The sequence below is a fragment of the Folsomia candida genome, unplaced genomic scaffold, assembly GCF_002217175.1.
Source record: "Folsomia candida strain VU population unplaced genomic scaffold, ASM221717v1 Fcan01_Sc005, whole genome shotgun sequence".
Classification (NCBI taxonomy): domain Eukaryota; kingdom Metazoa; phylum Arthropoda; class Collembola; order Entomobryomorpha; family Isotomidae; genus Folsomia; species Folsomia candida.
The window spans coordinates 1,951,670-1,978,090 of NW_019091197.1; the positions used below are offsets into that span (position 1 = coordinate 1,951,670).

At 37.7% G+C, this 26,421-nt stretch overlaps 4 protein-coding genes across 6 annotated transcripts; 2 read left to right on the forward strand and 2 right to left on the reverse strand.

Annotated features, from left to right (window-relative positions):
- Positions 1-2,707: 2,707 nt before the first annotated feature.
- On the forward strand, positions 2,708-4,131 carry LOC110849963 (FAD-binding monooxygenase BOA2). The gene is made up of 7 exons (XM_022097446.1): positions 2,708-2,733; positions 2,826-2,998; positions 3,133-3,331; positions 3,472-3,609; positions 3,670-3,735; positions 3,823-3,989; positions 4,076-4,131. Exons 1-7 carry the CDS (start codon positions 2,708-2,710, stop codon positions 4,129-4,131), a joined length of 825 nt encoding a protein of 274 aa, XP_021953138.1.
- Positions 4,132-6,109: 1,978 nt separating this feature from the next.
- LOC110849964 (baeyer-Villiger monooxygenase) lies at positions 6,110-7,231 on the forward strand. The gene is made up of 2 exons (XM_022097447.1): positions 6,110-6,430; positions 6,884-7,231. The coding sequence occupies exons 1-2, from the start codon at positions 6,110-6,112 to the stop codon at positions 7,229-7,231; spliced, it is 669 nt and encodes a 222-aa protein (XP_021953139.1).
- A 4,734-nt stretch (positions 7,232-11,965) lies between these two features.
- Positions 11,966-16,836, reverse strand: LOC110849965 (cytochrome P450 9e2). 3 transcript variants are annotated; one of them, XM_035852249.1, is made up of 5 exons: positions 15,683-16,836; positions 14,964-15,203; positions 12,440-14,837; positions 12,318-12,355; positions 11,966-12,234 (listed from the first exon to the last, which is right to left on the reverse strand). In XM_035852249.1, the coding sequence occupies exons 1-3, from the start codon at positions 15,864-15,866 to the stop codon at positions 14,701-14,703; spliced, it is 561 nt and encodes a 186-aa protein (XP_035708142.1). In that variant the 5' UTR covers positions 15,867-16,836; the 3' UTR covers positions 11,966-12,234; positions 12,318-12,355; positions 12,440-14,700. The 3 variants fall into 3 exon arrangements, with proteins under 3 accessions (XP_035708142.1, XP_035708140.1, XP_035708141.1); XM_035852247.1 differs by lacking the exons at positions 14,964-15,203; positions 15,683-16,836 and having other exon boundaries at positions 12,440-12,494; positions 12,580-14,705; XM_035852248.1 differs by lacking the exons at positions 14,964-15,203; positions 15,683-16,836 and having other exon boundaries at positions 12,440-14,705.
- A 1,775-nt stretch (positions 16,837-18,611) lies between these two features.
- LOC110849967 (cytochrome P450 3A12) lies at positions 18,612-21,004 on the reverse strand. Its single transcript, XM_022097449.2, has 3 exons — positions 19,824-21,004; positions 19,340-19,579; positions 18,612-19,132 (listed from the first exon to the last, which is right to left on the reverse strand). Exons 1-3 carry the CDS (start codon positions 20,950-20,952, stop codon positions 18,966-18,968), a joined length of 1,536 nt encoding a protein of 511 aa, XP_021953141.1. The 5' UTR covers positions 20,953-21,004; the 3' UTR covers positions 18,612-18,965.
- Positions 21,005-26,421: the final 5,417 nt, after the last annotated feature.

The window sequence follows — 26,421 nt, forward strand, 5'->3', positions numbered from 1 at the left end:
TTTCTCGAGAACAGGTTGATATTTCAAAATTGTTTTCATACCAATTCTTCACCATATATTGGACTACATTTAGGTAAATTTTCAAAGGAATGGAGATAAAACTGTTGAATCCACAAATATTTTAATATCAAAATATTGCGAATTGCACGTTACATAATTAATGCTACGGGGGTATGAGCGGTTCAATATTTCGTCAGACCCCAATAACTGATTGAAATCGTTTGGACATCTAATCCACAAACCCTTCGGTTACGCTATGGTCGATGTTTGTTAACTTTTCTGTGATGACGGGTGTGCCGGGGAGCCGTGCTTGTCAGTTTTAGTGTTGTCACCAGACGCTGCAGAATTTTTGGGTTATGGTCGATCGAGTTGAGGTCAAGAAATTTGAAATTCAGTCCAAAACCTTTGTATCATTGTCCTTGATGCATTTTGAGATGATTTTTGTAATATTTGTCTAATATCCGACGTTTCTGAAAATAAATCTCTGACCAAAGTCTGTCTTTGTTGCGAATTGGCCAATATTTATTTCTAACAAATCAAGGTAAACCTCTTTGGTCATGATCCCAGCGACGCACGTCAATGTTACTACCCTGAGGCAACATAAACTGCCCCAAAACATTATCTCCTTGCAAGATTTCGAAAGTTTCACATCAGGATTTGGCGGTACAAATAGCCTAGATTTCCTTATCTCTGCTATGTTTGATAGCTTGTCTCAGAAATCAATTTCTTAAGACTTATTTGGGCTCCTTCCGCACTCTTATCGTTCCATCTGAGCTAAAAAGTTGAATTAGGGTCTAATCTGAGAAAAAAATTGTTTCCGGTAGCCATGGAATCATCTTCTCTTTACATTGCCCACGAAAAGCGTTTCTTGTGATTATTCGCTAAGGTGTATGGTGTGGAATTTGGAATTTCCCCAGATATTCCTGCGAATATCAGCCTGTGTCTAATCATTCATAGGTGTACAGCAGTACAACGGTCACTTTGAACATCTTTCGCAATTTCTGGCGCGGACAGACAAGCATTATTGTCACTGTTTTTACAATCGTCGCGTGCGGGTGTGGTGTTTTACTGGGTTTACGACTCTGACGGTTACAATTCGCTACAGGTCCTGTAGTTTTCCTTTCTCCGGTGAGCCTTGGAACAGATCCTGCGTGTATTCTAAATTGTTTCCAAGGTTTCCTTAAAGTTAGGCGTTATTAATGGAGGGAGGTCACTTTCCCAATATTTTGATACTGAGAACGGTGTCCTTTGTTATTTATTTATTTTAATTCGACAAATTATTTTCATTTGCAGCAGAAATACTACAGAATTGTTTATCCGTTCGAAATTCTGCTCTGTATTTAGGAAAGACTGCAAATTTGTACCGGTTGTGTATCGTAGCATTAATTATGTAACGTGCAATTCGCAATATTTTGACATTAAAATATTTGTGTATTCTACAGTTTTATCTCCATCCCTCTGAAAATTTGCCTCAATGTAGTCCAATATATGGCGAAGAATTGGTATGAAAACAATTTTGAAATATCAACCTGTTCTCGAGAAAATTGAAGTTGAATTTGAAATTAAAAATCGTAGCATTAAATAAGTTACATACTGTATATGCCAAAAAATATATTGTTAAAAAATCCTGTTGTTTTGATGTACATATTTTGAAGGTGGCATTTTAAGGATTTTACTCTATTCACTAATTTTCCGTCAAAAAAGCATAAGGCGCCGTCCATAAATTACGTAACGCTGGGTAGCATGGGTAAGATAGGGTTTTTTCCCTATCCTGCTCATGTCAGCCAGCGTTACGTAATTTATGCACGGCGCCTAAGATCCTTACTTATAGGTAGATTAAGCATTTTGTTCGGATAGGACATTTTCCTATGAATATTTTCAGGGTGGTATGCCGACATCGATCATTCTCCACTGCTGGTCATTCGCAACTAATTCATTTGCAATTTTAATGTGCACCCAAAGATTTTTTGCTTAAAAAAGCAACTGGTATTTCCCAGTCTCACACTTTATCACTAATGACGAAATGCATACATGCATTTAACTAAATATAACTTTCAACGCAACAAAGGCAAAATTCAATTAAGAGTATGATAACTGCTACATAGATCTCCATGAACTATAACTATGTATTCTGCCGCCGTTCCCACTCGCACAAGCGTAAGCACGCAAACACAATGAAAAAAATTGACTTCATAACTATGCATTTATATCTTACCAATCGTTTTGTATCTATGTACATAGTTAGGGACCCTAACTTAGGGTCTAATAATTTCCGTAACTTCTGTTACAAACCTTCGTGAGTAAATGTTTCAAGATCTTCATTAATTTTTTCTTGCAAGTTTAGCAATGTTGATTTTGAGAACCCAAGAACTGAAGAACCAAATCTGTTTTCAAATTATCATGTGAGTATGCACCACGTTATCGTACGATTACAGGTATTTCTCCAGCGCTGCACGAAATACCAGGATGCTTAATTAATGGAAATATGCATATGCTTATCCAATTACTTTAACGATTGGCATGGCACGTGTATCTTAATCCCCCAGTTATTGAGAAAAATATTTAGCATGTCCCATTACCAAACTGGGGCCATTAAAAAAAATAATGTAATCAAAATTGCAAAGTTAGTGTGGGGAAAATTTCATATAAATCAAACCGTGGGAAAGAGTGATCTCAGTCCAAATTTGAGCACATTCTGCTGGACGAGATGAAAATCTGTGTCGTTGGTGGAGGGTAATAATTTCTATATATTTGAAGTTAAATTTCTAGAATTGCGGAGTAAACTTACCGCGATTGCATATTTATGAATTAACCCTTGCTTTCAGACTGTCCGGAATTTGTGCTGGAGTTAAGCTCAAGACGAAGCTGGGTCTGAATGAATTTACCATTTTTGATGAAAATGCGGATTTTGGAGGAGTTTGGTTTACTCATACGTATCCAAAATGCGCGTGTGACGTGACAACGCAGAGCTATAGTTTTTCATTTGCTATAAATCCAGGTACAGTTAAAAAAAATTGAACTAAAATATAACTATGGTTTGTATTTTATGATTACACCCTTTTCTTCACAAGAAATTCATACAAAAAATGGTCCTGCCGAAATACTGAATAACAAATATATTTTGTGCCCCAGACTGGACCAAGACGTTCCCCAAACAACCCGAGGTCTTGGCATACTTGCACAGCATTGCTAAAAAATACGATCTTTACAAAAATGCCAGATTCAACCACCAAATTCAAACTTTGACCTGGGTCAATAACGCCAAAAAGTGGAAAGTAGTTAGCTTTAATAAAGAAGCAGGAACTACAGAAGAATGGATTTTTGACATTGTGTAAGCAAGCCGTACTAAAAATATACGATTAAATTTCCGTTCCCGGTCTGAACCAGGAATATCTGGTCCTCTTTACTTTGTGAACAAAGAGATCGAGTCGCTATACCTAACTAATTATACACGATCTATATTGTATACAGAATTGCTGGGCCAGAGCCTTTCCACGTGCCGCATATTCCAGAAAAATTCAAGTCCTTCGCCGGCCCGGTCATCCACTCGGCCAAGTGGGATAGTTCCGTCTCCTTAAAGGATAAAACGGTCGCCGTCGTGGGCAGCGGGTTAGTTTATTTGGCAAACTTATTTAGGCCTTGAAGATAATTTAATGCATTATTCTGCAGGGCAGCGGCATGCCAAATAATCCCAGGAATTGTGAATGACGTCAAAACCTTGTACAGCTTCCAGAGGTTGGTTGAGCAAACTTGTACATTTTTAGTATATTTTAACTAAATTGTTAGATTTAACTAAATCTATGTATATTATCCCACTTAAAGACGACCTGCTTGGGTCTATTACAAAGCCCAAGTGGACATACCGCCCCTTGCGCGCACCGCAATTCGGAACTCAGTTCTACTACAAGGTTTCCTCAGGGCGGTAACCGCCACCGGACGTGACATTGCTTTCCACTTTCATAAGAAAAACGGTGTGGCACATGCCATGGGTAAAATTTATTTAATATGCATTCAAATTTGTGTATGTACATATTTGACACTATTTGGTATTAAGCTAGATACGTCTTTCATACAGGGTGGTTCAAATGTCTTGCTACAATGGAAAATCTTTGCAAAGGGAAAACCCCCTAAATCTCCATTAGTTAGGGGATTAAGATTTTTCTGATTAAAACAAAATTATTAAACTTTAATATTCAACTCTATGATGACAAAATTCTCAAAAGGTTGAACTTCAGTGGCAAAATTTTGGTAGCTAATGGGAATTTACGAAGTTTTATAATTGCACCCCGACATTTAAACCACCCTGTAAATACGCATCGTTATAAAATAATGCCACGTATTCAGGTGAAGCTCTCTGCAAGGCGAACATCCTTCTGGGGGTGGGACGACATAATGAGGAACTCTACAAAAAACTAGTTCCCAATTATCCCCTCGGCTGTAAGAGGATATGTACAGTAGACTCCATATATCTGCATACCCTATGCATGTGCTATGCTCTGTTGCATATAAAATCTCAACCGATTATCCAAATTTGAAACAACTAGTATCAAATTGCAGGTAATTTAATGGGGACTTGAATTTTTTCTAACTAATGCCCATAACTCGTGTTAGTTGCGGAACACATACTGAAATATAAGATGACAAAATTTCGGCGCGCAAAAGTCTGCGTACCTTTCTGCAATTCGTAAAGTAAACAACGTCCCCTGATTTGTTTGACCAAGGGAAGTTAATAAATACATTTCAGAGATTCATAACAAATATTTTGTCACTCGTTTTACCGTAGGTCATGATGGCGCCACCACGGAGAGAGATTTCCATAGCCATCCGCGATCGGATTATCCAAGATTGGAAAGGTGATGAAAATGGGCGTCTGGGATACAAAAAATTAGGCGAGAAGTACAAATTAGCTAAATCGACGGTCCAGAGGATTGTTACAAATTTCAAACTCACTGGATCAGTGCAAAATAAGAGAAGAAGTGGACGGAAACCAAAGTTGACCCAGAGAGAAGTCCGCCATGTCGTGAAAAAGGTCGTAATATCTCCTTCACTAAGTGCTCCGAAACTTGCAACTGAGGTCGAGGAGATGTTTGGGAAGAAGGTGAGCCACAATACCATCCGGAGAGTACTACACAAGCAAAACCTAAAGTCCCGACCAGCAGTTCGAAAGCCTCTCATCTCAAAGAGAAACGCAACCAAAAGACTTCAATTTGCACGGGACCACACTTCCAAAGGCCAATCATTTTGGGATAGCATTTTATGGAGCGATGAGTCGAAATATAATGTGTTTGGGTCAGATGGACGTCGACGAGTGTGGCGACTACCAAATCAAGCTTTAAATCCCAAGAATCTCAACCCTACCGTAAAGCACGGAGGTGGATCTGTGATGGTATGGGGGTGCATGGCTGCGAATGGGGTTGGAAAAATGGAATTCGTGGACGGAATTATGGACCAGTTCAAATATCAAGGTATACTTGACCGAAATTTGAAGGAATCTGCCAGGCAACTTGGACTTGGGAGAAGATATACATTCCAACAGGACAATGATCCCAAGCATTCTGCGAAGTCCACCATGGAATACTTCAAAAGAAATAAGATTGTCAAATTGGATTGGCCTCCTCAAAGTCCAGATTTGAATCCCATCGAGCATCTTTGGGAACACATCGAAAGAAAAGTCAGAGAAGAGTCATTTTCTGGAATTCCAGGGCTTAAATCGAGGATAGAAAAAGTCTGGAATGAAATTTCTCCCGACGTGACCAGAAATTTAGTGAGCTCCATGACCCGGCGTCTTGAAGCAATTATTAAGGCTAATGGGGGTCCAACTAAATATTAAAATTGTTTAAGCTAAAATGTCTTGCTAAATTTGAATTTTAAATTATTTTTGCTCAAAGGTACGCAGACTTCTGCGCGATTTTTTTTTGCATTGTTTGTCTACAGTAATAATTTAATGAGTAATAAATTTTGATGGCAAACACCATTTTCACCGTTTGTTGTCCACTAAATTCTGCACAAATTAATATTACTCGTTCCAAATTCGGATAATCGGTTGAGATTTTGCATGTAGTTGAGCATAGCACATGCATAGGGTATGCAGATATATGGAGTCTACTGTATGTCCAACTCGTACTATCCCGCCTTGGCGCGCCCTCATGTGGACGTAATTCGCGAAGAAGTGGTCTCCGTGTCTCCCGAGGGGGACATTTCCACCAGCGACGGAACCACGAGACGAGTGGACGTCATCATTTGTGCGACGGGGTACGAGCAAATGACGACGCACTGGTTCAATCCGGTCAAAATATTTATAAAAGAGGACGAAAGTGAAGAGGGCGATGGGATTGATGTCACCAAAGGGTTGAGAGAAGACGCAAACTTTTATCTCGGCATAATGACGGATACCTTGCCAAACATGTTTTTCCTCTACGGGCCGCATTCGGTACGAATATTTTTGCAACATATTTAATGTTAGAAAATTTACATAATTTAAACACGGTTCAGAACATCTACATATGTACGAATTGCTTCATTGCGTTGATGGATGTGTGTGTGAGTATGAATCAGGGTAACGAAAACCCCCAATATTTGCTATTGAGAGTTCTGGTAAACCAGGGGTTTTACATAACTGGGTTAAGGGGTCGTTTGGGTAGTCTGGGGGGCAACCTGAGTCACGACTTTGTATATTAAGTTGTGGTAACAATCTGCTTTTTCCGTAATGTCGCAACAAAGAAGTTTATTGGTCAAAAAGATTTAATCACTTATAATAGCTAGTAATGTCCTGTTATCATACTTTCTTAAATTTGAAACCCCCGACCACAAGTGGGTATTGCTCATATTTGCTACCCAAAACCCACCGAAACCCCGATTTATGTATAATTTTATGTATTTCCAGATTATACCCCATTTTTCTGCCGTTTTTTGTATCGAATATCAAATGAGCTGGATTGTCACGGTGCTCAAAAGGATGCGGAATATGGTCAAAGGGGAAGTTGCGAAAAATGGGGGCAGCCAGAATGTAGTTGTCCGTGTAAAGGAATCCGCCCAGACGGAGGATGTCCGAAATGTCCGGAAAGAGATGAAATATGTTGCACATGGCGGATCTGTAGCCTGCAACGGTTGGGTCGTGGACAGAAAGACGGGCCAGAATATCTCCACTTTTTCCGGAAGTGCAAAAGATTTTTGGTGGAAGTGTAGACGTGTGAGATTTGAAGATTTGGAGTTTAATCTGACTCCAAGTTAATACGAAATCCAAGTAATTGTATAGCACGTTACAATTACTTCTGAAGACGGCGTACGAGTTTGTATAAATACAGTATCCCACTTAATTGTAGATGCAGTGCATTCATGCATTATACAAATCAGAAATACTCCAAGACGGGTTAATATTTCAAACTGATTCTTACACCAATTATCAACAATATTTCGTACTACAATCGTGCAAAATTTCAAATGAATTCGTCTAAAAATGATAAAGTTATAGATATTTAAATGTCAAAAAATTGCAAATTGCACGCCACAAAATTGTAGATGCAGGCGAGCTTAATTGTGATAACGACCCAGTCTGTCACTCTAAAGGCAAACTTCATTCGGGATTGCTTATTATGGGTAAGAACAGTTATTTGAGTTGTCAATAAAAAATATTTTGTGGAAATTGTATATCAAAATAGTAAATAAGAACGAGGTCAATCTAGAAATTCTGGCAGAAAATGTTGCGTGTCATTAAAATGTGCAAAGTTATGGAAAAATTGGCCAAAAACTTTAAATTTCAAGACAACCTGTACCATATATTGTGCAAAAAATGGGATTAGATTGCAACTCATTTTTGTCATTACGACCAGCGTCCAAAAAGCCGTACATCTCCGCGTCATGACACGAGACATATGAGAATTGTTAGGATGGTCCTCGTCTGTTCACACCAAACCTTGCGAGAGGTATCCAAAGGGACCTTTTTACAGATGTTCACTTATAAAAGATTAGAAACAGGCCGCTATTCGCTGAATTATCGAGAGATTTGGCAAAATAAACACCTAAGATCTCAGTGGGATACCACAAGAAATTATTAGCGTTAAGAAGGCAAAATACAGAAGTTCCGCTTGTGACAGGAAATTTTTTTCTTCTTGGATGAGATCAAAATTAAACTTCCTGGTTCAGATAGAGTTACCAGAATGTGGCAGAGGCCAAACAAAAGTGCGAACAATTGATTTCTGAGGCAATTGTTAAAAATACACGTGTCAAGGAAAATCTTTGCTGCCTGTACATTTAGTATGTGGTGTGAAACTTTCGAATTCTTGCCGGAATGTAATGGTTTGAGGCAGTTTCCGATAGGACGGGGTAGGAACATTGAAATGAGTCGCTGATATCATGACAAACGAGGCTTTTCTTGATTTGCTAAAAATAAATCCTTGTCGATTTGCAGCGAAAGAGGACTTTTGTCAGAGATTTATCTTCCAATATTGCGAGAATTTGATAAATATTACAAAAATTATCTGAAAATGTCTCAAGGAAAATAAAATGAAGATTTTGGACGATTGTAGTACGAAATATTGTTGGTAATTGGTGTAAGAATCAATTTGAAATATTAACCCGTTTTGGAGTATTTCTGATTTGTACAATGCATGCATGCACTGCATCTACAATTAAGTGGGATACTGTATGTACATATGTATGCATGCAAATAATATATTCAATAAATTCAAAATACATAACTGCAAAAAAAATTGATTTTGCCAAATTGGATCTTTAGTTTAGCTTGATACATATTTAATTGAGCAGTTATCGAATTTTAACACAAGTCTTGCAGTGAATCGGGAAAGTATGAAATTATGGAAATCGTAAATGCACTTGCAATTATTTCATCGGGATTTTTAATGAAACGTCACCAAGTTGTTTGAGTATGCTGGTACAAAGTGCAGTAATTTTTATTTTTTGACCAATTAATTAAGGTTTTGATTATTAATGTCAGTTCGTTTATTTCTCAGTTAGGTATTACTTGAAAGTGAGTCGTCAAATATTATGTGACAGATTTATGTAATTCATGACGGTGGAACGCTGGGTCAGCTTATTCAAAACGTTTATAAATAAAAGCAATTACGACTTGTATTGAGTTAACATCCTAAATTCCAGTTTTGGCTACAATAACTGGGCCAATTGGAACTTTAATTACTATTTATGTAATTATTTGATCTATTAAATAATATAAACATATATACTTTTAACCTTAAACCGGACCCCCCAGTAATCTCGTCTGTTTTTCACATTTGTGCAGAGAAATTTGTAAAACCAGGTCAGAAATGTACTCCGAATTTGGTTTACGATTGATCCACATCTCTTGCCTGCCATCTGCTCTTTTAGGAACAAATAGCATTCGATTTAATTCGAAAACTAAGACCTTTTACACTACGAAATTCTCCTCCAGAAAACTATTGCTTGTTTCGACCCTGTTAATTTGCCTCGCCATCTTCATATTTTGGCGAACAATTCAACTATTTTTATGAAGAGGGGGGAAATCAAATCCATATTTTCTTATCTGCTACGCGTTTTCATTCACGTTTCTAATAGGTTCGAGCACGTTAATATTTTTAAACGTATATCAGAAGCAAATCTGCCAAGTTACGACACAAATTGTACGATGCTGCTGTCAGTTTGAAGGTGATTAGAATCAGGGTATTCCGACCCAGGGTTTTACTAGGTTGTTTTTTTTTTAGTTTGATAGGTTTTAAGGGGAGTAAATGTTGACTTGGTTTTATTTAAGTTTTATTAGGGTTTATTGGGTTTAAATGAACCCAATTAAACCCGAAAACATTAAAACCCCTGGGTTGTTATTTGTGATTAATACCCTTCGTTTTTCTGAACCCTTCCCCGATCATGACGTTCCCGAAAAAAAAAACTATTTTCATTTTTTAATAGTGTATTGGATGAGGAATTACGACCCGAGAAAATCCTTAACGGGAACATTACTTGACGGAATCCTCTTGTTTAGCATCATATCCTTCTCAGTTACCCCATTGGGTACCATTTTTCACTACTTTGTGTACCCAGAAACACCGGTCTACTTCCCGACAGTGCTCCCCTCCATGGGGACACTAGACATTTACATTCACTGGACTCATGCAATTTTTGTGATTTATTATTGTTACGCATTCTGGGAACACACCATGGTCATTTGTACTCTTGGATTTCTTTATGTTTGTAAGTTCTTAAGGTGTTAGGGGAATGCAAATTGCGTTTAAATGTGACACTATGTATGCTGGTATTTTTACGAATTCGGATGATAAGTACGTTAAAAAACCAAAGTTCGCAAAAAGTTGGCTTGAAAATTCATTTGCGAGCTTACGCATCTCCAAAGCCAGAACATATGTATGTACTTATGTAGTTCACAATTTTTAAAAAATTTGCGATACGAACATGCGAACTCCTAATGAATTCCCAATTTGTCATTTCCATATAGGTAGTTGACTTCAGTTTAATTAACATGTGCTTTGCCTTCCAGTTTCCATTCTACCCCTGTTGCACTGTGAGTTCCGTGTTGGTGCAAAAAATCAAAAGTCGTCCCAACGTTTGAGGTCAGGGTGGGTACTTCCGTTCGAGTACAGGTAATGGTACTTTTACTTTTGATTAATTTCAGAATTAGTGTAGGACCCATGCAAGTCGATGGGTGACATGTCTGAAAATTAGTAAACAGTTCAATTTAGGAGATGCATACATATATTAATTGACGATTAAGGCTTCATTGTCAGTAAATAATTACAAGATTTGAATTGACATGCAATTTTTTCTACTAGATGCTTGGAAATTATACATAAGCAATTCTTCAGTATAACGGGCTGGCTGCTAAATATGTTTCAGGCTGGGCTAGGACAGTTTATCGTTTTCGCTAACGTGTCACTGATCATGTACAGAAACACGATGGGAAGTCACATCCAGGTAGATCAATTTGCAATATTGCGAATTTATTGTAGTCGTCATATTAATAAAATTTTCGGTAATTAATTACTGTATTTCAGTTGCTTCTCTTTTCCTGGTCGATCATTGTTGAAATCTTATGGGTAATTTTTCTCGAAATGGCCGGCCGATTCCATACAAACGCCAAGAGGACGATTTCCTCTTGGAAACAAATGAAGTTTAGGACCCCACAGGAGAAACGGTATATGTCGAAATTTCGGAAATCTTGCCGACCGCTAAAAATTGGGTGTGAGGGACTATTCATTATTAAACGATTGACCGTGCTGAAATTTATGAGGGCAATTATTAAGGGGTGAAAGCCCTTTATAAGATCGTTATGTCCGTCTGTCCGTCCGTCCGTCTGTCTGTCCGTAGCTCCGATAACTTTTGAACGAAAAGACATAGAGACTTGAAATTTTGAACGTGAACTCCTAACGTCAAGGGACAGGACGATTTCGAAGATGGACACTGTGACATCGTCACCTGTGACGATGACGTCGTCACGGTGACGAAAAGTGACGAAAAAGTGTCACGTGTCAGTTTTGACATGTGACACATCATTTTTAATTATTTTTCAATAAAGAATTCGAAAATTCATGTCATTTTGCGATTGGACGTCACCTGTGACGATGACGTCGTCACGGTGACGAAAAGTGACGAAAAAGTGTCACGTGTCAGTTTTGACATGTGACACATCATTCTTAACTACTTTTCAACGTTAAATTCAATGGTGACCTACATTTTGACCTCAGAGGTCATCTAAAGGTCATAGGGCATATATATGTCAATTTAACAGGAAATTCATTTTAACGTATGAAACAGTTCTTTCACCCCTTGGTTACATTGGTTGTAACGGTTTATTAAAGGAACGTTTAGAACGGTTTTGACACTTAATAAGAGAAAGTGAATACCAAGTCCAATTTGTTTAGTGAAAAAAGAGGTTGTATGAGGTTTAACTTAGCAAATAAATTTAATAGATTATGCACAAAAAACGGAGAGTTAAGGAGTATTAATTAGCTCCAGCGTTAATGACTTGACGTACATGCATGTATATTTTTGGAAACATGTATACTCATTGCTCAATTAGGGAATACATATTTTATGTTTCATGTATGTAGTACTTAACTTAATTATTTAACAGTTTGTAACCTAAGATGTGTCAGGTTTAAGGTAAATTAAAGGTCTTAAGATATAATATGTTCGAGGTGTAATTGGACCCATATTTTGATTTCCACCTGCGGCTCATTCCGCTCCACGAAATTGGATGAGAACAATGATGAAAGTCGTAATGGCGGATAAAACCTGAAAGTATGGTTGCCAAATTAATTAGTATCTTCTTAAATTGATAAATATGTACATAATAAATTATTATATGCAAGTCGTACAGAAGTTATTAATTTCCTATTCAATGTGAAAAATCCTCCTACCGAATAAAAACATTACACATCTTTTTTTGCTTTTCCTCGTATACGGAACTTATTTAATATGACAATACGTGTAAATGTACCTGGAGAAATTTTCAGCGGTTCCATCACAATTTGTTTCAACAGGCAGGAGATGTCCTTCAAACGATTATAGACATACAAATATTTTTACTGTAATTTGAAACCCTTTCAATTTAAGAAAAACGATTAATTCCGTACTCACCACTCTCACCTGCGTCCAAACCGTCCCACCAATTAATACCTCGACTTGACATAATTTGCTATAAATTACTCCCTGCACTTCCCTCAATTTTCCAGCATGATTAGCTAACTGATATAACGCTATCAAATGCAGCATCAACTTGACCGTCCTTGTCGCCGCGGGATAAATGCTTCTCATAGCCAGGAGGGAAATCACAGAGTAACTTTCACACGTGATTTGCACCGAGGCATACCCAACGGTCAAGAGAAGACTTATGTTTCCCGATTTTTTACAAGATTCCAAAATTTCTTTGACTTTCGTATAGTCCGCCACCCAATTTTGGAGGCGGGAAGGACAAATAAATCCGCTACTTCGATGACCAAGCTCTTCACTTATTTCGTTAAGGGCATCATTTAGATGAAGAAATAACCCTTCGGTTACCCTTATTGGCGCCATAAGCCAACCCATATACATCAAATTGGCGCAAGTTGACCAACTAAAAATTATCGTCATAGAGAAATGCACAACGAATCCGTACCAGATCTCTGGCTGGTCTTCAGTGGGGAAGAATACTGTGAAAAATGCGGCACTGATGCAGCCCGTGAAAGCAAGAAATACGAAAAATATTAAGGAAACACTGCATCTCAGGTCTCCCCGGAGGGTTGAGAAATGGTTAGAGTTTAGAATTTGGCGGGACCCTTGCAGTTTATCGATCCCGCTGCACAGTTCACCCCAAGTTGTTAAGGTTTTCTTGTGGAAAAATAATCCATGAATTCGGCAAACTATGGAATACACTATGGTCAAAGTGTAGCTAAGAGCAAATGAAATTTTTTCCGTAACGCGTGTAATTTCAAGAGATTTGTGCTGCTCCGCGCTGCTACTGATGTAGCCAAAGATAACAAAACTTTCAATGATAAGGAGAAATATGCACCACCAGGGTGGAAACGAGTTAAATTTGTGAGACAATCTTTTATGGGAAATTTTGAAGGGGAAACTCCCAAAATATTGATTTCCGCGAATTAGGTTTTTTAGCGTGAAAACGAGTCGAGATTCGGTCGTGTCTTGGTTTACGTTTGTGAGTGAGAGGGAAATTAAGTCGTTTAATGGAGGTAAGAAAATATTGTTAAGATGGGATTTTTGCAGGGAGACTTTGTTCGTCTCCATTTTAGAGGTTAGTGAGTGAGAAATGGGCATTAAGTGGTGAGAAATTGATTAAAGTAAAAGGTAGCTGTCTGATGAAAGTGTATTTCTTTATACACCGTATAAAAAAGTTGCATTTGGACAAGTCAAAATCTTGTGAACTTCAGAAAGGGACAACTAAATATATGCATATGTACATATTGAGTTACGACTTTACGAAATTGACAAAATTTCTACTTGTCCCCAGACGTACATATGTATTACTCTTTCAAAATATGCTATCTATTATCCTGATAAAAGTTCATTGATTTTTGGTCATATTTGTTATAATAATGGTAATGAAATTGAAGTGGAGTATGCATACAGAAATTGACGTTTTTCCACTTCATATAAAGCCATTTCCTAAAATAAGCAATTTGTGCTCAAATGTTAAACACGTACCGACCTTCGAATTGGGTCACGTGTTAGATTATGTACATCGATGCAACTCAACTTAACACCAATTTCCATTAGAGATGTACATATTTACTTATGTACATAGGTACGTATATTTTGGTAACTTCATTTGCACACATTTAACTACGCCCATGTTAAGCGATACGGGATTTTAATGTTTTTGTACACTCTATACATCTCTCTTTGTAATTAGCTCAAATGAGCGGGCGCATCTCTCTAAAATTCATGCAAATGAGGTGACCTGCTCGAATAATTCTGGAATATGTACAAGAAACTCGTCAAATTTATGGAATTAAGTCAAATTTATGATGTTTAAAATTTAGGTCACATTCTGAAGTATTTAATTTAATTAATGCGAAAGACTAATCATGTGGTAATGACGAATTTAAATTTAAACCACTTTTAGGTTTCTGTAGAAGTATGCATTTCGTAATATTTAAATTCACGATATGCATAAACTTTTTAAAAAATTTCATATAAGTATTAATTGCAAGTTTTCTTGTGATGCACACATAACCACTAAATTTAAGTGAAGTTTAGGACCACCTACTCCGGATCCATTCCTGGAAATTGCGTGTTAACGAACTTCATGGGAATGAGCGTATCTGAGGACGGGGTAAGTTTAAAATTTCTCAGGACGTGGCACAAAGCAATCTTGGTTTCCAGCATTCCCATCCGCATTCCTAAGGGTAGAATAAATCAATACAAATTTAATACAAATTCTGACAAAAAATTTAAGCAGATGTTTCAAAAATTCGAAAGTTTTTAAAAGTACTCGATTCTCAAAATATGTATACAACTCAACTCACCAATGCAATTCCTGGGTCCTTGACTAAACGGAAGAAAAGTAAAATTCTTACTTGCCCCGGAAAATCTTTCCGGATCAAAAACTCCCGGATTTGGGTAGTACTCTTCATCATAGTGTAAACCGTAGAGCGGAATAAATATGACATCTCCAGCTTTTAAGACGAGGGTAGTGTCCGGGACGGCGTATTTTGTTTTGCACGTGCGTCCCACCACTCCTATTGGCGAGTACATCCTCAAAGTTTCTGAAAAAAAAATTATTTAACGTGTCATTACGGAAGTCACAAACTTCCGATAGAAATTTTCACATTTTGTAAACACATACATGAGATAAGATAAATTAAGTATTATACGCTGACATAGTCGGACAGGTATTGATTTCTCAGCATTAAAGTTGCTGTCGCGTGGCATTAAAATCATACCGGTCCGTAAAAATTTGCTACCGATATGGTAAAACGTTAATAGCGAGCTATTACTACATGGTATTATCCACTCGTAAAATACCACTTGGTATTGCCACATATATGAATACCGTTTGGAATTATTGTAATACTTGATGTCTAGAAGTGTGCAAAGGCCACACATTCAAGTTTACCGAGTTAAAACTTTCATGGTAAACGTTTTGTAGATATTTCCCTACTCGCATTTATTCAATATCTATAAATGTTATTGTCATGTTATACTTATTTATGTATTTTAATATGGCTTTATGTATGCGGCTTACCATTTATCACCATATCCATATAGGTCATTTGACTAACCGCGGCCAAATTAAATTCATCCCCGTTCGATTCGAATAGGGCATTCACCTCTTCCCTTAACTTGTCTTGTACGTCTTGATGCAGCGCCAAAACATACGCGCACATTGATATCAGCGTCTGTGTCGTCTTGTAAGCCGGTAAAACCATGCCGCACAAATTGGCCGTGATCCATTCTTCCTTATCCGGCCGATCCACCACGTGACTCGCGTACAGTTCCTGCCACGTGGAATGGACAAGACCAACGAAATCATTCTTATCTCTGACCTCCTTCTTTTCCTTCGAATTATTTATCTCGATCTGTCCGACGTTACGATAAAATTCAGTAACTTCTTTGTCAATGATTGTAATCTTGAAGTACGTCGCAATTTGAGGAAACCACTGAATGAACCCGGGTTTCCACCAATTCCCAAAGTTGTCAAATGAAAAGACAAATTTTGCCGAGAGTTGTTCAAATCGAGAAGGTCCGCACGTCTGAAGGGATGCCGTCTCCAAATTTAACGGACGGATGTGACGGATCCCGCCACATCGAGCGTATACTTTTGCGCGGCAATTCTGAAATCGATCCCCGTTTCTGAATCCTTATCTAACTCTCGGATCAAAAATTGTACCAAATCCTTCCCAAGTTGATTAACCTGGTCAAAATTATGCTTGATTTTACTCGGTGTAAAGGCACTTACGAATTTTGTCCGGGTCTTCTTCCAGTCCTCGCCTTGCATCCAGACTAACGATTTTGACACGATGTAATCCCCTTTTAAACTGAGCAATGTATGAGGCCTGTCAAATTTGGAGGCGTCCTTTACCAGAATTGATTTTATGAAGGATGGTTTCCTCGCTATGATGAAGTTATGCCCAGCAATTCCGCACCCGGCGAAGTCGGCTTTCGCCTGTTTTACTCGATTGTAAATACACTTTCATCCAGTATCTCGTGGATGAGATTCCGTTGATAAAGTCTTTCGCGTAGTCGATCGAGACGTCGCCGAGGTAAAGGATTCCATTGGATTCAAAATATTCTTGAGTGTTGGGATTTCTTATCAAGTAGAAGTACAGCGCGACGATATGGAAGAGAACGTAATTGGAAATAAGAGTGGTAATCTTTTCTCGGAGAGACATGGTTTAATAATGTCAGATATAATGTCTGGCAATGTGTTATACAGTTTTGTGAAGGTGAGCAACTAAAAACAACAGTTGGGGCGCAAACCATGTTCAGCCCAGAGTATTTTATGACCTTGTTAATTTAAACGAGGAACTCTTTGGAAACATTTAGTGTGCAAAGCAAATGCGAAAAGTCTTGGGCTCTGCAATTTCGCGAAAACGCGCAGCTGCCACCGCAAGGCACAGATTCCGCTGGAAAACCGAGCGTTTTCCAAAACGTGCTGACAAATTTTTCCATCTGTGTTCCGAATTAAATATCATTTCCAAAATTGTGCACTTTAGAAGAAACATGGTGAAAAAATAATCTGTGTTGAACATGGTTTGCGTCCCCGTTGTAAGAAATTCGAAGTCCTTGAAACTTTCCAGACGTTAAAATGCGTAGTTGGGTAAGGTTATTACTTCTATATGTGATCATGTAGAAGAAAAATGAGGGACGCTACGTTAAAGATGTGATCGATTTTTAGTCAACTTCAACCCCGAAGTTTGGTGAACATGGGAGATGGCTATTGACTTCCTCAATCCTGCTAATCCTGCCCCCGACTCTTCTGTAGGGGCCGTACACAATGTATGTGATCGATTGTAGGGGAATTTTTACCTCTACCCTGCTACCCCCCACCCCCCCGGGGTATGCCCCATGTTATAATAAACATGGGAAGGATACATAGAATGTTTTGACCCCTCACAAATCGATCACATGCTTTCTGCAGTCTATGCAGTCCCATACCAAATTAATCACAAGCTTTGCGCACTGCCTCAAGTTCAGGTTGTAAGTGTTATCGTCCCGAACTGGTTGCAGACTTGTGTTACGCGAAATTGTATACATTCCTAGCTTATGTATACATTGTGAATACTTTGTTGACGGCTAATCTGTTGCGAAAATCTGAATATCCACGTCAGAAATGCATTTTCAGGGTTGAGATAATTACCCTTTGATGAATTGTAAAGTTGCAACTTATGCCTGATATTATGAGTTTCATGTTTCATGTATGTATATGTAAATTTGCATGACGATACTTTTTAAGTTGACAAAAACTAAAACAAAAAGTTTCATATAATTTCAATTTTGGTTTAAAACATTTAATTGACTTCAGCCTGCAGAATTTTACGCTGTCAAAATGAATCCGACGTAAAAATACAATTGATATCTCATTTTTTTGTGCACATGCAGTTGTTTAAAACTGAAGAAATATTTTTTGCGCATGCATGTAAATATGTGCATATTTGTTTGTACATATACGTGTAAGGCATGCATAAGAAATACCCCATCTCTGAAATTTTGTATATTGTTCACGTAGGTAAGTATCTGTGTAGTTCTACCCATTTTGTGGACCGATCGTAATTTTTTCTTTACCTTGTATGTGTAGAAGTTTGTTCAACTAGGCGGATGTTTCGAAATCTCTGGGATTTTTTACTCCACAGTGCAACTTCAGTTGAAATTCTAGTCTTGAACCTTTCTAAACGGCATGTGCTAGTTGGATGTTAATTATATAAATAAATTCAATACTGATAACTTTGTTTAATGTGATACATGTACATATGTATTTACAGACATATGTACATATAAAACTGGTGTATCTTTTACACGAGTAGATACATACATACATATTTATATTATTTTGACTTGATACATTTGTAGGATGAAAAATAGTATTCAAGAATAAAATATTTATGAAGGAATACAGAAAGCTTACACGAATATGTAAATAGATACTTGTCTCGAATACTTAACATGTCCTCCAATGCCGATATAAATGATAAAGTACATAAAAAATCAAACATTTATTACTTATCAAAATTTAATATGAACCTACAAATAAGTACAGGTACAATTGGCAACAAAAATGCTGATCGGACCAGAATTAAATTTCCATCAATTTGAATTGACTTCCGTTTCAATTCAGTTATGTATACTGTTTAATAATAAAATAATGTTTTTAACAACTTTATTGTTGATTGGCATGACCGTAAAATTATCCGCATCATTTAAATGAGTACTTATTAGATTAATGACATGTTTGCCTAAATAAGTACATAAGTAGTTATTGTGTTCTTTATGTTTCTTGGATCCTCCAGCCCCCGTAATTCTCTTGACGATCACTCAATTTTAGTACAGTTCACGAACACCTTTTCCGGATCCATTACAGGAACTTGCGAGTTAACGAACTTCATGGGAATGAGCGTGTCTGGGGACGGGGTAAGTCTGAAATTTCTCAGGACGTGGCACAAAGCCATTTTAGTTTGCATCATTACCATCCAAATTCCTACGTAAGAACAAATAAATCCAAATGTAATCCAAATTATAACAATTAAAAAAAACTTTATAAATAGATTATGTTCCACATGTTTCAAAAATTCAAAAATTTTCGAAAAACGATGGGTGGCTTATATTAAAAACTTATATTCGGATTTAGCCTGGTCGGGTTTCAAAACTCATCGATCCGACTCACCCTTTTTGGTGTAAGACTCACCTATGCAACTCTTTAGCCCTTGACTAAACGGGAGGAAGGTAAAATCCTTATTTACTCCGGAAAACCTCTCCGGGTTGAAAACTTGCGGATTTTCGTGATACTCTTCATCATAATGCAGCCCGTATAATGAAATTAGGATTATGTCACCGACTTTTATGACATATTTAGTACCCGGGACGGGATATTCTTTTGTGCACATGCGCCCCAACAATCCCACGGGCGAGTGCATCCTCAAAGTTTCTGAAAACGAATCAAATTGGGGTAACTGTAAAAATTTAGCCGTTTTTAGGTTTTTCAAACAGCTTTAACATTTTCTGGGATTACGAAGAGTTCTCAACACTAAAAACTTGCAAATTTAAGGATTATTGGTTCATTATAACGTTTTATTAGCATTTATTCAAGCCTAGGCGAAAAATTAAAGCTTTTTAATATATGTACAAAGATCCGCTTAAGTTTGTTTAATTGATAATAATTTGTGATTTACCATTTATCACCATATCTACATAGCTCATTTGACTAACCGCGGCATAATTAAATTCCCCTCCATTCGATTCGAATGTAGCGTTCACCTCGTCCCTCAGCTTATCTTGCACGTCTTGATGCAGAGCCAAAACATAAGCACACATCGATATCAGGGTCGGCGTCGTCTGGTAGCCCGGCACAGTCATGCCAAATAAATTGGCTGCGATCCATTCTTCTTCATCCGGCCTATCCACGTGTCGCCCGTACAGTTCCTGCCACGTGGAGTGGACAAGTTGGACGAAATTATTCTTATCTCCGACCTCATTTTCATTCGAGTTATTCATCTCGCCCTTAGCGACGTGACGGTAAAATTGCACAATTTCCTTATCAACCAGTGTAATCTTGAAATACGTCGCAATTCTGGGAAACCACTGAATGAACCCGGGTTTCCACCAGTTCCAAAAGTTATCAAACGAGACAAAAAATTTCCCCCAGACTTGTTCAATATGAGACGGTCCACGTGTCTGAAGGGATCCCGTGTTCAAATTTAGCGTCGTTGATCCCGCCACATCGAGCGTATATTTATGCGCGGCAAGTCCAAAATTGATCCCTGCTTTTGTACCCCTATCCAACTCGCGGTTCAAATATGCCACCAAATTTTTTCCGAATTGGTTAACCTGGTCGAAATTCTGCTTAATTTTACTCGGTGTAAAGGCACTCTCAAATTTCGCCCGGGTTTTCTTCCAGGCCTCGCCTTGCGCAAATATTAATGATTTTGACACGAAGTAATCCCCTTTTAGACTGAGGAGTGTATCCACCCTGCCAAAATGGGAGGCGTCCTTTACCAAAATTGCTTTTATGAGGGATGGGTTTCTCGGCAGGACAAAGTTATATCCGGCCATCGCACATCCGGCGAGGTCAGCATTCGCCTGTTTGATTCGATTGTACACTTTCATCCAATATTTAGTACCGGAAATCCCGTCAATGAAGTTTTTGACGTAGTCGACCGAGACGTCGCCGAGATAAAGGATTCCATTGGATTCGAAATATTCTCGAGTTTTAGGATTTCTGATCAAGTACAAGTAAACCTTGGCGAGAGGGAAGATGAAGTAGATGGAGAAAAGTGTGTTAATCTTGTCTCCCAGAGCCATGGTTAAAGAATGTCGGACAATGTTGGTTGGGCAGCCTGTTCGGTGTTATATATTTGCAGGAAGGTGAGCGACTATGTAAGAACTGCGGAAATTCTGCAAAATTTTGTAGACATTCAACTCTAGTTTTACGTACGTATACTTATTTGCATAAACAGAATGCCCCATGCATGCAGCATGTGATCGGTTTTGGTCAAGTTTAAGTTAGAGTTGACCAGGTTTGAGGATGAACCTGAAGTTATGATGCAGCGGTACTTAAGTGTCCATGATTTGGGCGTAATGCTTCTGTCAAAATGCTTTACGCACTGCCCCAAACTCCGTTTGTAAGTAGTCTCGTGACAGGAACAATAACTGGTAGTGATTTACATATGCAGTGAGAAATTGCGACATAGTGAATAATGCTTTGACGACTAATATCTTGAGGAAATCTGACAACTAAAATTGTGAGTATGCAGAATTATATATGCATTTTCAAGGTTGAGATAATTACGCGTGGCTGGGGATGAAAGAAGGTAAATTTTGCAACGGGAAAAGTCCATAAGTCTCCATAAGTTACTGAAGTTTTGAATTTTGAAATTTTTGACATTTCTTAAGCATTTTGATAATTTCGGTCGGATTTTGAAAATCCTAGCCGTTTCCTTTTGACTAATTTTTTATAGCTCATTGGAGCTCTAAAATTACAAGAGACGGTTGAAAATATAGATCAGTTGACTTATAACATATCATATGCAGTATTTGAGAGAAGCTTCGCCCTTAATTTAGCGTCCTTTACGATGTCAAATCGATCATATGCTTTACGTACTGCCCTAATCTCATTCTTTAAGTAGTTTCGTCCAGAGCAGGAACGACAACTGGGTAGAGAATTGTGCAATGAGAAATTGCAACATTGTGAATAATTCATTATTCATTTAATCTTCTGTGGAAATCTGGGTATCCAGATTATAAATATATGTATGCATTTTCAAGGTTGTGGTGATTATTACTCTTGTCTGTTTGTGTCAGATTTGAGTGGGAATGAAGGATACATATATATATAAATTTGTATATGGGTAAAAATTTTACACATTTACATACCCCCAGTCATAATTTTATCCAAGATCTTGGAACTAGATAACAATGCGATGGTGTGAAGTGTAACCCTCCGATTTGGTTGAAATTTCGAAATTATGTGGTCCATCTCAATACAACCAACATTTCTTGAGGGAATTTGTGCGATGGTCGGAATGTCAAAATATGTGAGGTTTAAGTTGAAAAATGAGCGATTTTCCCTTTGATGGCAATACGAATGAGGCTTACTTCCTCCGCCTGGTAAAAATCGCCCGTTGACTAACTTTGACCTCACATATTTTGACTAATTCCGACAATCGCACAAACTGCCTCAAGAAATTGTGTGGAATGGATATTCCACCCGACGATCCCACCACTCGGCACACCGTGCCACCGTGGCCGAGCTAGACTGTAAAAAGAAGGATCTTCTCTCCGTTTCTGGACAGTCGGACCCGAGTGTGCACAGTGTGAACACCTCCACAACACTTCTCTCCAATTTTTCCCTGCACCACGCCGTCTGCGTGGCTGCCATTTTGGAAATACATTATTATCAAAAATTAAGTTCCTAAAATTCATTTTTTGTACACGTTATGATCGTTTAATGTAAGGAGTAAAGATTTCTTAAAACCTTGTCAAGTGAAACTTATTGCGTACACCGATATCGAACAGTTTATTCGGGTCATTCTCCATATAAATTCGTACATTGAATCGTGCCAGGTGCAGTTTAGTATAGAAACGGTGCATAAGTGGAAATCAGAGTGCAAAGCAAGACAGTATTTTTAATTGCCAAGCGAGAGACAATTTCATCCTCCTCCCCGTGCGTCGTAGCTCTCATCTGGCTACTCCCCCTGTGGCGTGTAAAGGTGGCCGTGACCAGAGGCGTGTCCGCATCCGTCCCCCCAAGGACCCTGACGTCCGGTACTCGATGAGACTCGCCCAACATCCCTTACCGAGCAGCCGCCGCCATATTTTACGCCCACAAAATGTTGGTTGTATTGAGATGGACCACATAATTTCGAAATTTCAACCAAATCGGAGGATTACACTTCACACCATCGCATTGTTAGTACATAAAATGTACAACACAAATAAAGTATACATATGTAATAACCCGACGTGCCACCAGAATTCGCATCGAATTCTGATTGAAGTAGGTGCACGCATTCTGATCGAATGTAGGTTTTGTCGCCTAAGTTGTGTTCGATACGAATTCACGGTGCGCCTTCGATACGAATTCGGGATTCGAACTCGTTCAGAATTCGGTAACCGACCGCGATCGGATTCTGTTCGCGTTCTGATTTAGTACTAATTCACGCATCGAAATCGACTCTGATCAGAATCTCTTCCTATTCCACTTTACGATCGAGATCGGAAGTATAACTGACTCAATAACGAATAAATGCAAATACAAATATTTGAATATACAAATTTTATTTTAGCCAAATCTATAATTTTAATGAATGTAGTATAGGAATTAACAGAAATTCAGTCTTAAATGGTAGCATAATGTACTTAAATAAAAAATCATCTGGTAACAATTCTATTTTAGATAGTTCCGACAGTCCACTAGAAAAAAATATATATAGTTCACTACTATCTATCGGATAATATTCTACACATCGTCTATTCATAAATTCTTGACAAGTGTAATGTGTTATTTCACCAACCTGCTCAAAATTACTTACTATAACTATTTTACCTGATTTTAGCATGTAACAATTACCCCCATTCTTACACATATCTTTAGGCGAAAAATTGACTATTTTTGCCTGATTACACATTGTTATATCTTGATGAACAGCTTCCATTTCCATTATCCTTTTTACAACTTGTTCCAAATGAAAATTATGTGAACTCAATAAGATTTTAATTTTTTGCATAAAACTTTCGAAATGAAATGTACTAGCATTATCCAACTGTCCAAATAATAATGCGTCCTCATTAATATGTAATAACCCATGCACATTATAAACGGCAAATTCATTTCCATATATTTTTATGCAATATTTAACAAATATCTTTAGCAAATTTTTTGCGGTGGTGTTCCACCCAGGATCATTAGCCTTGGGTGATAGAAGTATATAAAGAGCAGTGTGAAATCTCAGATAATTTTTATATTCTTTAAGGGGTATGATGTACCTAAGGGCTGCTACCCCAGTATATAACAAAAGCGTCCTGAACTCAGTCCCTTTAAAATGGTCAATCTGTAATAACGATCTAGGTTTTCGCTGAAAATCTTTTGGAAAATCTTTACGAAATGCAAATAATCGATTACTAATTAACATGGTTTTTCTAGCAAGAAGTCGAAAGGGAAGACGACCTTTTACCCACATGCGACATAATTTTCTAGTAACGCCTAAACATACTAAATGTAAGTAATCCAGCGGAACTTGAGAAACTAAACCAATTTTAAGTTCGGATAACAAAGTCTCTTTTACATGATGAGATTTCTGAGTTTTTAAGGTAAAACTCTCATCTGTTCTTTTTGTAAAAGTAAGATTCAAAAATGTCACCCGACCATTCCAGTCACCTTGTTCAGTACACCGCTCGCAAGAAAAATAACTATTATGCATCTTCACCCCCTTAACAAAACTACGAGCTGGGGCGTCGGCCAAAATTTTCGAAATTCTAAATCTGTAGTTAGTGCCAGACAAATTGATTCCATTTAATTCTAAAACCTTGCATTCCTCAACAAATTGTTTTAAAAAGTCCAAGTTAGTTGGCTTGTGTTCCGCATAATAAATACCGATCACAAAAGGCGTATTGTTTAAAGAATTATCTACTAATCCTAAAATTGGCCAAAACTGCTTATTCGAGCTTTTGGAAATTGGAATGCCGTCAACTCCTATAGTAATACTAATAACTGGTCCTGACCCTAACATATTTTCAATATTTGTGGCTGTAGTTTTTTTAAGACCAGATTTAACCCTATGCATAACGCCACCGATCACGCCAAAGTAAAAGAATTCTCCCCCACTAACTTTATCAATTTTTAATTTGCGTGGCGTTTTCATCAACGTGCGCGGATCAGTTGGCAAATTATTATTTGGATACGAATTTTTTAAAATAACTAGAAGAGATTTAAGAGCCGATTGTTTCACATTATGGTTAACGGTCCACTGTCGCAGCGCTAGGTCGATTGGAGTAATTGTTAGATTAGGTAAAATTGTGCCTACGTTACTGCTTATAATCTCTAACTTCCCACTATTATTATAAATATCCTCTACTGTGGTACTCGTAACTAACTCTGATGCAACTGATTGCCTAACATTATTAATTCTAATTGGGCTTAAATTTAAAGATTGAGGAACCGGTGGAATTAAATGACTATTAAAACTTGGTTGTCGAATTTCACGCAGAATACGGCACCTCTCTTCTATTCGTTGTCGTTGCCTTGTCCGCTGTAAGCTGCGGCCTGACATGATTGTTTTCCTACTTTTCTTGGATCCTTCTTATTCTTTATCCAGGCTCGAATTTTCACGTCAATTTCACTATTGGTGGTGTATTTTGTGTCCTTGTTGAGTCGAACGGATTCTACAGATTTATAATGTACAGTTAGTTTTACGAAAAGTATTGCAACAAAAATACGAGTATTTGTAATATACTTACTGTAAATCAGTTCCAAAATTCGACTTTGTAATCCCACCTCACTTTTTTTTCATTTGCCAGAGTGACTACAAATCTTTGCCAGTTCCGTCGAAATCAATTCAGACAGAATGCGGTTTGTAATCTCTTCCAGATTTCGTCCACCGAGATAGCTTAATTTTTGACACTATTAAATAAATTATTAAAGGTTAGGTGAGATTACGAAAGATTCACATTTCAAGAATAACTGACAGAGTACGTATTTAACTCACCAATGAATTTAAGTGTAACTCGTCCTCATTGATCCAATCAATTAGTCCCTGGAAGTTTTCAAGAGAAGTTGATGGTAGTGGAGGATGCCGAAGTTGCTCAGCAAGGGTGGGTTCGCCTGGAGAAGAAGTTCGGCGCAGCAGTTCGACTAAATTTTCATTTATCTTGACCAATTCCCATACTAGAACGGTCTGCAGATCTAAACAGATTCAACAGAACTTAATTGGTAATTTACATGAATTTATGAAAGATTTGGTGAAATGTTTTACAAACTTTGAGATTCTGCTTTCAATTCATGAACCAACGTGACCAACTCGGAAATTGTTTCAAAACCTGGAACGTCTACAAGAGAAATATTTGGAATAGCACCAATAGTCGAATCATTCAGGGAATTTGAGTTGTTGACACTTGCGAGGACAATATTTTCAGTTTCTGACTGGATTGTTTCCGCTGCCACAGAATTGCTCGACGACTCACCAGTCCCTAAATCAGTTATTGCACCTATTTCGTAAAAAGATATTATTAAGATTAAATAACTTATTATACTCTACCCCAACTAGTTAACACATT